Here is a 15,168-nt window from a genome sequence, read left to right as displayed (position 1 = left end):
CTATTTAGCCATTAATCTCACTGGATCACAAGAATGTGATGTGAGCTCCGCCACCACCTACACATGCTAAATGTGAATTCTGCCCACAAGATCATTTAAGGTTTGAGTGGCTGTGACATTCCTAGCATTCAGGCTCCTAACAAGAAAACTAATTTTAGTTTAATGATCCCCAAGACCCGTTTTTATATGTAGTGGTGCCACCAGCAGGTTTATACTCATGAGCCTTTGTCTTTTACTGGCAAGGTCTATATATACACGTTGATAAAAATTCCTCCATTAGTAAAATAGTCATGTCCTCTTTATCACCCTGCTGTTATCATTTACTTATTTATTCCTGTCTATGTAGCAGTTTTTCTTTACCTGTACCTCACTCTTCCTGGAATAATACCCCCCTAAACTGGTGGAAAACTACTGTTATGAAACATCTTTGATTTGCAACTTTAAACAAGAGAACAGCAAAGTTAAACTGCATCAAATTGTATCCTGATACTTAAGGATTCACTCCGATTTCCCCTGAAAGCCACATTGTCATGATTGTGGTCTGTGAAGGATGTGATGTCAAAATGTATTGAATGGGAATGCTGTGGGGGCTGATGACCATGACAACTCCCAATGTGGAGTACATTTATTACTTTAATGATTATATAATCTGTTGTCCATGACCATTGTAGTTCTGCTGGACTTTGACCCCCCCCAGGACATTTAAGTCACAGGCCCCAACACTATAAATTAGTTTGTTCGATGTAACACATTTTGCACCAGTGTTTTCAAACTGACGTATTAATTAAAGAAGTTACATGCACTCATATGTCATGGTTTGTTGCAGGTTCAAGAGGCGGTGAAGTGTCGTGTAGTCGACCGGCAGGAGGATGCAAACGGTGATTCAGGAGGATCTTTCCAGAATGGCCATGCTCAGCTCATGGTAAGGATGTGGATACATTTTTTTTTGTGGTTATTTTCAGCTTTTATTATTAAACTGCTATCACCACTATTATTAATTATTGACAGGATGTGTGCAGTTTTCACTATAATTACTGTTTTCTGTCCTCAGACTGATTTTGAGAAAGACGTGGATATGGCTTGCAGATCAGGTAAGCTGTGGGTTGAGTGACTTTGATTCTGTGTTTGTGTGTGGATTTGATCCGACTTTGGGGACCGCTGTTTAAAGAGCTACAGATGCCTCTTAGTGCCTCTTTTCACCACTTCAAATTTCGCCAGCGCTGTCGCAACCGATGTGAGACAAGTTCTCCCTCAGTTCTGCACTTGTGTCTTACAATCAGCATCACAGCAGCCTCCTTTCACCAAGGACTTGTTTTGACAAGAGATACAGCCCATTACTGCTGCACAACGCAGTTTAGTCCAGGCTGATGGGAGAGGGATGAGCATGTGCTGAGCAGTTATAAGCAGATAAATAGGGCTGTCACAGTCTCCTACACTGCAGCTGTATAATTAAGTCCCACCCGACAGTGCCACATCAGATACTGGCTCTGCTCTGATATCTGCTGGGAGGGAAAATCTGATTATCTCTTGAGACAGGATATCAAGAAGAGCATCTGGAGAAGAAAAGCTATTGAGACACAGACAGGCCCCGATTGAGAAAAGGCAGAATAAAGGAGATTGTTTATGGGGAGGAAGGGGCACTAGCAGCATGCATATCTTATATGGGATATGCATGCTGGGTCACAAGGACAAGATGGGCACAATGGCAGACATCCACTAGAGATGCATGAATCCAATAATGATATTAGACTCAAATATATTGTGATGAACCTCTTAATTATTTGTTTGTGTGTGTGTGTGTGTTGCATTAGCGATTCAACTGAACTTATATCTTCTTATAATTATATTACTATTGACATGATAAAGCTGGAAGATGCCCTGGAGGATCAGACCCAAGGGACAACTAAGGCCCTACAATTAACTGTTGATTTGGGCTAATCTGAACATTTAAACCAATACAACAGTGTAGTACCGGATGAAAGATAGCGGCAAAACATTATTTGGATGCTGCGTTATAACTACACCCTGTTTTGCTTAGAAGATCACTATCACAATCTAGTTTTAAATGTGGTGAATTTACTGAAATGATACAGTATAAATCTCAGTTAGAAAAGTCCTGGGGTCAGTAGGGAACCACTAGCCTGGATGCCAGACAAACTTAGCCCCGCCCACAACATTTTTGGTCGGGCAGTTCGGTCTGGATCCGCTCCATTTGGGAAAAAATTATGCCCCGACCGGGCCAATCAGATTGTCAGGGCGGGCTTTATACGATGATTGACAGATGATCAACGGTAACGTAATCAACCACGTCATCAAAGTGCCGTTGGGTTTAATTAGTTTTCAACAAACATCCCTGCCGCTGGCGAGCTGAGATGTGTAGATGCTGCCATTGAGTCTGTTTTAGAAGACATTGACAGCGCATTCATTTTGAAAGAGGAACAGAGAACGTGGAGGCGACGCCAAAGCAACACACTAATCCCTATCGCCCCGGCGCTTGGCTGTTCACACCGGACACTGAAGCGACGCTGAACCGCCGGGCAGCGCTAAGAATATCACCCGTTGATCCAGTAGATCGCTGCGCGGCTTTGTGCCGGTCACACCGGAGACTGAAGCACCGCGCTGCGCCAAGGCTGCCTCGCGGTGCTTCAGCCTCCGGTGTGACCGGCACAACGTTTTAACATGGGAGTGGATGGGAGCCAGCTGTTATTTAAGGCTTGGCGCTGCGCTGAAGCGTCCGGTGTGAACCCGGCGTTAGTAAATAACTCATAATGCGTTGCTTATCATACGTCACATACTACGTTGCTCTGATTGGTTGTAGGTCTATCCAATTGAGCGAAGAGGAATTTTACTTCCTGGTCAGTTGAAACACGCCCCATAATGAGAGCCCAATGGAGCGGTCTCAGACTCACATTCTGACTAGAATTGTGAGTCTGACAACGTCATTAATTGCACAGACAATCATACCCTCAAGCAGGTGTCCAGCCACGGTCCAACAGTTCATCTCTGATGGGTTTTCTGTCATTCTGTTGCCACCAGGCACTATGAAGCGCTCGTCTCTCCAGGGGGAGGAGAAAGCCTCGGCTGGGACCCTCACCCTTCAGAAGGGTTCTAACTTCAACACCATGCCAGCCAGCATGGCTAAGGTTCACCTCCAGAATGTGGCCGACTACAACTGTCACACTCTGACGCTGCGCAGGGAAAAAGGCGCGGCGGCTAAGGGGATCAGCACGGAGCTACCAGGCGCCAAATCCATCTACATCTGTGACGGTGAACTCTTCAAGCAGCTGGACGGAGAGCTGCCTCGAGGGAACGGCGAGGGCAGCAGCTCTGAGGGCACTGGCAAAGGTCCGGGATACGTCATTCTACCGACCAACAACACGGGCACTCTGAAGGCAGCCAAGGGGAAAGAGGAGCAGGCGGCCAAGTATAACATCGGCATTGAGCAGCTGCCTCAGACCAGGCTCGTCCACCTGGCCAACTCTGCCAGCGGGGAGCCAATGCCTGGCTTTGGGCTGAAGACCCTGCCTGCCGACCAGGTCAGTGTGTCATGCTCTGACAGAGACTCACCTGCACACAACCTGCAGCCCAGAGACCCCCAGGTGGTAAACATCATGTGTGATGGGGGAGACTCCGGACACTTTGGTGTGATGTCTAAGAGTGAAACCATCTCCACGCTGTCCATGAGCTCACTGGAGGTAAGACACCACTCAAACAATTAGCATATTGTTGTTACAGTAATGCATCGTCAGCCTCATACCTATTATTTAAAATATGCATGTAAAGTTTTGTTTTGTACTGCTACTACTTACCATCAATTCTCAAATATTGTTATCGCAACTGTATTCAGAACCAGGCCTTCACTTGGTTTTTAATTTGTAATTTCCCACATTATGAGGATATTTATTAAATATATTCTAGTAATACATCTCCCTGTTCTCTGATCTGTTGTAGAAATTATATATTAATACCTTTTGCTGACAATGCCTAGATTTAAGATAATATGAATCTTCAATGCACTAATCCCATCAGTACAACAACAGGCACCACTGCTCAACACATACCTTTTTTCACTAATGTATTGCAATCTCTTGTGAGTAGCAATTTCATTCATAATGTAAGAAAAAGATTGTTGTAAAACTTCTAAATTATTTTAATAAGATAGTGATCAACACAAATTATGCTTTACTGGAAGGCTTTTAGAGTGAAGCATCTTTCACAGGTAGTGGCTGTAATGGTGAAACTGATGGGAATAAATTAGTGAAAGGAAAAAAGGAATTTCTTTTTAACAGTAAAAGCAGGTAAGTGTCTCAAGACTCTGTTGTTCTACTGATGGAATTGGCGCTGCATGGAATGATGCATTGCTGAATTTACTATGCAAAATATATTTCAGATAATTCCATGTGTTCTTAACTTGCTTTTGTTTGAGAATTTACAGTAGCATCACTTTGGAAAACATCACTTTCTTCTCATCATTCTCTCGATACAGGGACATCAATCTTTTTTTGTTCATCATCTATTAGTTTGCATGGACTACAGCCATCCATACAATAAACATTAGCGATACAGTAGGATTCCAAAACCTTGCGCTACAGTCATATATATGTATGGAGCCACAGGCTTAAGTCTGATCAGAGTTGATCAACTGAGCCACAGATAAACTGAATAGTTGTCTGTTATTTGAGAAAGGTCCCCTCAGGGAACTGCTGTCCGACTTCTCTTGTATGCCGAGGTCATCCCCTCTCTGATGCCAAATACAAGGCAACTTATTACATTCATGGCAAAGTCTAGATCATGAAAAGCATCCCAGCATTTTCTGGCCCCATGTAAGGACAGCATCTTTAAAAAGGTTAGTTTTCAATCAGCTCCTCGCTCAGACAGCAATGGCAAGTTGAGATGACTCAGTGATCAGCACACAGCAGCCTGGACATCTGCCTGCTGGTGTCTTTTCACTTCGGGGCAAAACACAATCCCATAATGCCGTGTGAGGCGGCAGCTGACACAGCTACCAAGCAGCCTGAAGGTCAGGTTTTCTTTCATCACTCTGTGACGGAGGACTTAAAGGTCATTCGGTCACAATCTGTTAACTGCAAACTTGTGCCAACAGGGTCAGAATGACCAGCAGCAAACCTTGTTTCCACCCATGTGACTCACTCCTCTTCTCTGAGTCCCAGAAACACCATTTCTGGAGTGGCTGATACATAATGAAACACTTAAAAAATAAGGAACTCAAGACACATCTTTAATCTCTCTGTCTCATCTCCCCCCTAGAGACGAAAATCACGCTATGCAGAGCTTGACTTTGAGGTAATTTTAGTCTTTTTGATTCCTACAGAGCTTTTTTTAGACCAAAGAGCTGATGTCTCTAAGCTATTCAGACCTCTAGATGTTTGCATATATTGATTATTCAAGAATTTTGGGCGGGACTGTAGTGTTGAGATTAAAGACATTTCATGTGAAGGGGGTAAAGCAGGATTGATGGTAGGCTGTGCTGTTTGCCTTGTGCGTAACGTGCAATGTCCCTGTGTAGAAAATAATGCACACCCGGAAACGCCACCAGGACATGTTTCAGGACCTGAACAGGAAGATTCACAGTGCAGACAAGGATAGAGAATCTCCACCTGTTGACGCCAAAGCTGCCAAAAGATGGAGTGTGTCCTCTGCCAGCAGTGACAAGACCAACATGAGTGTAACTAGTTTGACTTTATTCTGTTCTGCCCCCCCTCCCTTATTTTGAATATTGTTCCCCCTTTTTTACTTAGCACAAATCACAAAACTTGAATAGGTTGTTAAATAGATGCAGCCATTTGGAAATTGCATCTGCTTACAATGCCAGTGCCAGAAGAAATTAGATGTGGGGAGAATCTAGAGCCTTAACTGTGGTTAGTCATACAAACGGCAATTCCAAACTAAGCCAAACAAACTGCATCACTTGAAATCAGCACTGCCAGGTGTACAATAATTATCGTACTTGTTTATAATTTTGCAAGGTATAATCAACAATATCTCAATGTATGATGATTTTGTGACACAGAATGAGTCGTTTTAATCAGTGGAGGGTATTTCACCGCCCAACATAATCAGGGCAGGAAAATAGGGCTCCTACATCTGCATTTAGGCATATCTTCTCACATATTCTTCCAGCCAATCATGCTTCATTAACCATCAACATGAGCCTATGTTAAGTTTGAGCGAATAAGTTGAGCATGTTATCGATATATTTTCTATTTAGATGCCGAGCAGGCTATAACTCAAGATGCCCTTTTACATGACAGACTCATGCGCACCAGTGGCAAAGGACAGCATGGCTTTCTGGTCCTTTAAGATTGTATAACATATCTTGTGCATAGGCAAAGATGAGTGTTATACTTTCACTTACACTTTAATTTTCAATGTTGGGACTTTTCTATTTGAGTGAGTTCAGAAGGATTACCTCCTTTAAAAACAAATAATGTTGTTACCCAGGTAGCCAAGGTGGTTTTGCCCAAAACCATCAGGCGAGAAGAGATTACTCAACCCAAGTCTGTTTTGCACTACAAAACCTGGTTGGAATGATGCACCCAAGTTAGCGCGGGTCCAGAAGCTCAAAGTGAACCAGCATTGCCAGCACAGGGCTGTCTATAATATAATATTATAGCATTATGTAATATATGATTTAATTATAATTATTCTACACAGCGTGATGAGGCAATAGCTATTTTTCTTTTTTAATTTACGTTGAAATTATGAATGACTAAATATATATATTATACTAGCCAACATACTCAATGATTTTGCAATAGAAATGTCAAAGATGAATGAAACTATCGATTTTGATATTGATTTTAACAGTAAGTTTTGCGCCTGTCCAAACCTCAAAAAAGCACAGAATGCCACTCAGCTGACCTTGTTGCAGGAACAAGACTATCCCCTCCCACTAAGATTCAAAATATGCAACATGGTTAAGGTGATTTCTTGCTTAAAAAGGATTTGTGTAGTTTTCTTTTTTCCACTATAAACAAGGGGAAACCAACACATGTTGGCTTTGTAGCTGCAGTCATCCACAGGCAGCAGTTCCCGTTTTCCTCCCGCTGCAAAATCCCTTTATCTCTGTTCGTTTCACAGCTTTGGAGTCAGGGTATTCTCTGGCTTAAAGTCAACCTTACATGGTGTGTTTTGAAAATGAGCTCATCAACCACAATCATATTTTTATCCCAATCTTTATTGGCATGCTAGCTTTTTGCATTTTCAATTTTATAGAGTGAACAAGTTTTATGTTATATTATTTGGGTTTGTCCAACTGTTTACTAGTGCAAAGTGTTTGGTTCCACTTTCTTGCCAAGAGTTAGCTCAACAGCTGGAACCGAGAAGTCGTGTTGATCACCACAAATTGAAGCCTAAAATTCACTGGAAAAGTTGTTGTACGTTTCAATTGATATCCAAATTAAACCGATTCAATTGTGCAAGTTCTGATAGATGCATCATTTGGACTTTAGACAGAGGTTAGCTTCCATGCGTTATACTAAGCTAGGCTACAGATCCGCGCTCAACACAGAGAGGGGCAACGATTTTAACGTTCTTGGCAAGAAACTGAAATTTGTTTTCTCTTAAGGAAGCATGAGGTAAAGTAGTTCCACCAAAACAACTGAGATATATCACAGATTTGATCTAAGACAAACAAGCCTTTTCACTATATCCTCCTCTCATCAGGACAAGCAGCAGACCCCAAGTAAGAGGGCGTGGGAGGGCATCAGGAAGACCCACTCACCCCCATCCTGGGTGAGGAAGGACCTGGAGACAGTGGCAGCCTCTCCTCTGGAGCTGCAGACCGTGGAGTGGGAGAAGAACAGCGCCACCATTCCTCTAGTGGGTCAGGAGATCATGGACCTGCAGACAGAGGTGTGACCCTGATAATGGCCTCATACGTACAACTCTTCTTTTTTTTTTTCACTGCTCTCCGACACACAAGAAGACACACCACATACACTGCCCTGCTCTGAACTTATACTCAAAGGCTGGATGAAGCCCACTGCGAGGAACATGAGAGAAAAGCATCAGAAAATCAATTCAAACAATTAAAAAGAGAGACTGGGAACATTGTCTTTCTTCGTTTCATTTGACGTTTGGACTGTGTTTCTGTCAAAACAATACTCGTCATCTTCTCGTATATGGTCTCAGATACCATGCTGGCTTACATGGGAGACAGGTTGCCAAAGCCGCTGATTCAGCTGCTGTATCTGCATCATGTAATAGACAGCTGAGCAAAGGTAATCATGCAATGTTTACCCCTGCATTAAATGGTTACATTGTAATAATCATGATTATGTCTCTTGTTTTCACTGTTGAGAGTTTTGCCATTTCCGCTCTCTCTTTCTGCTGATGAACGCTCAAGTTGTACTTGGCTCGAGACGCCTCTGGATCTATTTATTTGTCATCGATCTCGAAAGGGAAAATTGAACAGAGGTTTGAGGCGGCAGACTGCCAAACATACATCCATGTGCCCCTTAATGCTGTTGCCTCCCCTCCTACAGCTCTCGCCATTTATTTTGGCTCCAAGACTTTATCCCCCCCTACCCCCCGATCCCTGCAGGGCAAGGTTGGCCCTGCAGCAACAGGCAAAGGGGAGGATGGAGAAAAAAAAATCGTAGACATCGTCTTGAGTAGAATTGGCAGGTTTCCTAATCAACAGAGACCTCAGAGTCGCCAGAGAGCAGGCCGCTGGGCCCTGCGCTCTAAGCGGCCCTCAACGCCAACCTCAACCTCAGCCACACACGGAGGGACAACATGGACATCAGTGCATCCTGTTTCTTGATGTATAAGCAGGCTTTCAAAGATGCTAAGGAAAAAAGGTGCTTGTGTGCGAGTGTGAATATGTTTGTTGAGTAATAGAAGGTACAGACGGGGCCAAATTAAAGGATAAGTCGACGTAGATTCTGTGTCTGGAAGTTTCTCAAACTGTATTGCAGGGATGGAACACCACTCTTCCAAAGAATATTCCCTAATTTGGTGTGAATGGTGCTCTCTAACCACCGAGATCTGGTCATTGTCAAGGCCATATTGACCCCACCCACCCAATTGTCAACTCATTTTTCAGATTTCTTCCTTCAATTTGTCACCCGTCTGTAAATGATACAGATCTATAAATATTTATGGTTTGATGATTAAAAGTGATGCTAAATACAAGGCAGAGTTTATGCGAGGGATGGTGGTTGCACACAGAGAAAGCACAAGGCTCATTTGGAGTCCTGATGTACAGCATTGTAATTATTTCAGAGTTCTACAGAATGGATTTTAGCCTATAAATATCTTTCTTACTGTGCTTGGGGATAGTTGTTATCATTACTATAAATATGAACATAATTATTCTGATACTGATCCTCTCATTCCCCCTGTCCCTTCAGGTTACTGGACTATAGGAGTGTTCTGTATCGCAATGTAACTGTGTGTTTTGATATCACCGCCAGTCACTCCCTCAGATCTGTATTTTGTCGGAGTAAACCCTGACCACCGACCCCCGACCGACCAACCAACCTCAGACCTCCTGATGTGTGACCCCCCCCCCCCCCCCTTGCCACACCTCCCCTCACTCCCCTTTTTTTTTCCTGGGGTTGACTCTTTGTTAATGTACAGTTTTCAGAGCACAAAATGAATGTGTCTTATTTCTAATAAAAAACCTATCTATATAATGAAGCATCGGTTCTCTTGTTTTCTCAAGTGAAATACAAACATGATCAACTCTGGTTTGACTCACAACCGCTGCATTTTGGTTCAGTTGTGGTAGAAGAGTTGAGACCTCAACATTTCTCCTGGCAGCTCAGGCACCAGCCAATTAAACTGCATTTAATGAACTAGACAAGTGAAGGTCACTTTAATGCAAATTCAAGTCATGTTTGACATCAAACTGGTTAGGCATATTATTTCCCTATAGCGTGGCATGCGCACGAAAGCTAGCTATGTTGTGTGTCCCAAACTGGGATTGGTTCTGTTTATGACGATCGTGCCAGCAGAAAACGTGAGTGAGTGCTCAGAAACTTGTGCACTGGACCAGTGAGCTTTGCCAGACCAGCACCATAAGCTCTAGAGGTCACCACAGCTCACTGGTTGCCATGACGGGATTTTAACACATAAGTCCAACATGAGAAGCAGAATGACTGTGTCTGCTGATATCAACACACAAGTTCTCTCATCTCTCAAAAACCTGGACTTGAGGTCATACTGAGACATTCAGATCAGTGCTGACTCTTATCATCCTGCACTTTCAATTTAGAGCTTCAGGTTCAGCTTTTAGCGAAGGTTCATTGTAGGAAAATACAACATCACTAAAATTGCCTGTTGAGACAGCCATGGATATAAACAGCAAATTTGTTGAAAGCTGCTCAGCCGTGTTGCTCAAATAACAACAAATGAAGTCAGTAACTGTGCGACAGGCATTGTTTTGAATTCTACTGATGACAAATGAGCCTCATCGAGAATTGACCTAGTGGTCAGCAGCACCGGTTCGTAAACCAGCTAATTTTGTGGTTTTATTGTAGGTCTGACACTGCTCTGCTGAGGGTGTATGCATTATAGATGTAGAACAGGATTGTATATTTATCTTCTTTAACTTTACTGGAGTTCTGTTTTGGTGTTAATTATTCATTAGCTGATGATTTAACAAAATTCCGTATTAGTTTACACACCATTAACTTTTGAAAAGGGGAAAACTGGTGAGATAAAAACTACAATAACATACACTTGACATCTGTTTGATGCATTTTCTATTTTATTCATTATTGATAAAATAAGCAGAGCAAAGGTGAGCAAATCTGTTAACACCCAAAATACTAAACAACAGAGTGGTATGTGTGAAGATTCTAAGTCATCCAGGCCATGGCACCGAGAGGCTATGCATGGTAACTGGTAAAATCCAGTTAAGTACACATGTACAGCGCCTACACACTGATTCTGCCATTACACAGGAGGAAGTCTGGCAAGAGATCAACACAGTGGGTCTTTTTTTAAATTGTCTGTCTCTCTTATGACATCGCATGTTGAGCCAGGAGTTATTAGTCAGTTGTCGCGACATGGACGCTGGAGGCTTAGCAGCAGGGCTGTCATGTCCCAGGTCCCAGCTTTTCCTCTTTTGTGAGACTGCTGCTGAAATACAAATAGTAGTAAAACTTACATGACGACTGTATCATTAGAAATGAGGTTCTAGAAGTGTGAATATCAAAACTACACACAACCCTTAACTGAAAATCTATTTGGTCTAACCCTGGACAAAAAGGTGATGAGTCAGTAGCCGTAAATTATTCAAAGAATAATGGCAGATTTTAATAATGGATCACAAAAGCTTAAGGTGTCACAAGCAACACTACAATGACTTAGATTAAAAAGCACAAATGAATTTAAAGTACACAATATATTCATGAAGGAACTAATGTCATTATAACAGGACCTGCTTGGATTTCTTTGAGGAGAAATCCATTTTGAAGTACAGTTTTCAACTGAACAAATCAAGTAGTAAACTATGTGACTCTTATTTATTATTGTAACTATCATTAATAAATGTATTTAATCAAAAAATTATCTGGGCCTTATAAGAGCCTTATTCTGGTAAGATTTGGTAGCTCAGCCGGGAGCTGTTGACAAAAATATAATATCTGGCGATTAAGGTGGTCATGCAAGAGGGGTGGCACTGATAGACAGCTGTGTATTTTGTCCTTCCAGAAATGTATTGTGTCTCATACAGTGAGACAAATGCAAGACAACAATGTGTTTGTCTCTCTCCCGTCTCCTGGCGTTGTATTCCAGGGCGCGGCTGTCAATGTGTTGGTTCAGGTAATGTAATACACTAAAATGCAATACGTGTGAAATTATTTGATATAACTATAAATTGTATGAAGTCAGTGAGTTCTTGGATGTCATTTCCCTGGATATTGTGTTGATATAAATTGACGACTCAATATCACAGTTTATATTTTACCTTTTAACAGGGATAGAAAAAAACATAGAAACCTGAGAGAGAGCCAGATGTGAGGGATCCCCCTTAGCGCATGAACAAAATTACAATATTTACAATATTGATAAGAAGAAACAGTTTTTAACATAAAGGAGATGTGTGCAATGTTTAAAGTAGGTATACACGAGAACAGTATTGATATAGATAAATGGAACAGCAATGAAAAAACATTGCCAGTAATCGGTTAATATGTGAGTATTCAGTGGGTTTCATATGCAGTGTTCTGGTAATCATAGGCCATGATCAGCCATTGCAATTGGTGCGCCATTGCCCTTGAGTGAATTATGAAACAATCTCATGAGCCATTGTGTTATTTTATAGTTGCAATGAACACAACATGCTTTGCCAATAACGTGGTGCAGTGTAAAAACTCTAGCCCATTTCTTAAAACAAACAAAGTGCTTGTGGCATAGAGTTGGAGGAACTAGGCTACTGTAGACTATAAACATACAAAGTATATTGTAAAATAGTTTTCTTAGTTTATGTTTCTGGAGCAGTGCAATTGGAGCAGAATAATTTCAATATTAATTCATGCATACACTGTTTAAATGTAGTCATAAATGTAGATTAAATTAAAAAAGTATATATATATATATATATATATATATATATATAAATTACACTACATAAAGTCTGTTCCTGTCCTGATGAAGACACAGAGCACTTTATGTCCCTTTGAAAGCTCATTTGGCATTTAGATGGTGGCAGCCTGTGTGGAGGTTCAGGTCGGAGGACTGCACAGCAGCTGCTGGTCATCAGCTTCCAGCTCGTCCTCCTCCATCGCCTGCAGCTGCCGGAACACGCCAGAGTCCGATGAGCAGCTGAAAAGATCGGAGACAAGTGTCAGCGAATGTAATCGCAGTAGCAGTCCATTAATGGCTATTGTCAGGCCTTGTAGGACGTGGCACCAGTGAGGCTAATGCCTGTTAATGGTCTAATTAACGACATGAGGTTAATGAGTTTGGATGGAACTAATAATGTTACAGGCCAATCTCTCATCACGCTACATCACCACAGCAGTGACCGCACCGCTGCCCAGAATGAGCCTCCGAGGTGAGGAAAATCAAGTGAAGTCACTGCAGTTCATGCAGTGATTACACCATGAGTCAGGAGTTCATGAGTGGTAAGAGAATACGGGGGGGGGGGTGTTTGACACAGCAGTCATGAGGGGCATTACTGTTCCAAACAAAGTGCCGCAAAATCTGTAAAGGTCTCTGGCTTCTTTTCCAGAGGAGTCACAGATGCATGATGAAGTATGACGTAAAAAAGAATCCGAGATATGTTTAGTCACAGCTACTGTCATGCCATTGTTTATTTGATTTGGTTGAGAGCTGCATGGGTCCAAACATGTCTGAATGTGTGATTTTAACAAATGCTCAGTTTCTGCTGCTTTTGTTTCTTATTCAACTTCTACAGACCCTGACACACACACTCTCGTACACAGGGCAGCTTTGACTCGGAAGTAGGGAGTTGCGTCAGCAGAAAGTCAAAAAGTGGTTAAATCCCTAATTTCTCTGCTTCTGAAGTGCCCTTGGTCAAGTTAGTGCACCCCAAATTGCTCCAGACCACTGGGCCGACAGATCATTTATAACAGACAAATTTACATTCACATATATTTTATAAAACAAGTCCAACTATACATCTAAAAACAGGAATTTGTGCAAATCATTAAGTTGCATTTGTAGTCAGGAGTCTCACTGTTTATCCAGGACATAGGTCACAAAGCTGGAGCATCGTTGGAATTAGCCCTGTTTGAGCTCTGGGCTAATGAGTGCAGTGTTTGGACACATCATCCCCAGTTGTAAGAGATGTTTACCAGCCATGACAGCAGGGTTGGCATTGTTTTCACCTTCTGAGTCTCTGTCTCTGTGTCATCATGGTGAAATTTGGTCCTGGCAACACCTAATGTAGCAGGAACCACCACTATTTCAACTTTAGGTTTACTCTTGAGAATGCACTGTATGATGCATGAGTGCGTTATCCTTTGTAATTCACATGTCGGCCTGCATGTGTTAATCCTTTGCTGCTACTTCTGAATTACTCCTCGTCATGAATGATTCCTCCTCAAACAGTTCTTCAATATACTGTCACTTTTTATTGTTTGTGTGCTGGACGTTTTGTGCAGAGATTTGTATTAACAGAATAAGGTGTAGAGTGAAGTTAGAAAACTGTGATTAACCTCCCCAGTTTATTGTCAATGTTTATCATTAAATTAAACAATTTTTTTTTATTACTGTTCACGTGTGTGGTTTTTATTTGTGTATCTATATATATATAGAGAGAGAGCGAGAGTTAAAGGTATCTCCACAACTTTTGAAAGTAAAAGCTCTGTAATTCAGCTCGTTCGAAAGCAATAAAATAACAACCAACATTGTGCTTTCACCTTGAGGACAACTTGGCAAATTGGAAGCGATTCTATAAATGTTGTTGCCATGACAGAAACCAGCACCTGTGACTGCATGCCTGTCTTTTAAGTCTTCTTATCTTTCCTGGAAATTGTGGCAATGCAACAAAGCAAAGCAGACCTCAGATCAACATCAAGGGCAGAGGTAAATGTGTCACCATATTTAAAGCTGCACTCTTAATTAGCATAACATGGTGACATGATATCATTGAAGTGTTGTATGAATGAATATATAAAAAAATCTTCACTCGTATCACTATTCTCATGCTGCACCCAGCAAGTTGCCGCCCTCGGCAGCCGACCCTGTGCCCATACTAAAATCTGTCACTGGCGCCCAACAGGGAAAATCTGCTTCGGGTAACCTGATGAGACATATCTGGAGCTCACAGTGGCCATGGATCTAAAACCTTTCATTTTTCAAAACATTGTAAAACAATTTTCAGACATTTAGCTGTAAATCTGATGGAGCCTATCGTCCAAGAGCCTGTTGTTTAGTTGATGGACACGTTTTTCTGTCACTTTAAATTTGCCACATTCAAAAACAGCCCTGCTGCAGCTGGACAGGGGCAGACACTGAAAACAATGACTGGAGGCATTATTATGCATGTCGAAGGAAGAATTAAATGAGCATATGCCCCCTGGCTTTATGTCATAGGTCATCTGTTAATTTTTCATGGGTGCCTCACTAATTCATGAGGACATCTGTTTTTGCAGCTTCCATTTTATGAGTCCCAGGTTTCGGCAGTTATGAGCATCTCCTGCTGCAAACTGACTAGACAGGACTTCT

General features: G+C 41.9%; 1 protein-coding gene across 4 annotated transcripts in view; it reads left to right on the top strand.

Annotated features, from left to right (window-relative positions):
- The window catches only part of LOC133965329 (adhesion G protein-coupled receptor B1-like), a 65,980-nt gene extending 56,336 nt beyond the window's left edge, over positions 1–9,644 (top strand). For 3 of the 4 annotated variants that reach the window (XM_062399818.1, XM_062399816.1, XM_062399817.1), the window contains 6 exons: positions 827–922; positions 1,052–1,091; positions 3,037–3,695; positions 5,269–5,304; positions 5,528–5,686; positions 7,687–9,644. In XM_062399818.1, coding sequence (XP_062255802.1) covers positions 827–922; positions 1,052–1,091; positions 3,037–3,695; positions 5,269–5,304; positions 5,528–5,686; positions 7,687–7,881 — 1,185 coding nt within the window. In that variant the 3' untranslated portion in view covers positions 7,882–9,644. The remainder of the gene's footprint in view (positions 1–826; positions 923–1,051; positions 1,092–3,036; positions 3,696–5,268; positions 5,305–5,527; positions 5,687–7,686) is intronic. The other variant, XM_062399819.1, reaches the window with a different exon arrangement.
- Positions 9,645–15,168: the final 5,524 nt, after the last annotated feature.

The sequence above is a fragment of the Platichthys flesus genome, chromosome 11 (assembly GCF_949316205.1).
Source record: "Platichthys flesus chromosome 11, fPlaFle2.1, whole genome shotgun sequence".
In the NCBI taxonomy this organism is placed as follows: domain Eukaryota; kingdom Metazoa; phylum Chordata; class Actinopteri; order Pleuronectiformes; family Pleuronectidae; genus Platichthys; species Platichthys flesus.
Note: the sequence above shows the minus strand (reverse complement) of the source record. Positions and strands in the feature narration are given on the sequence as shown.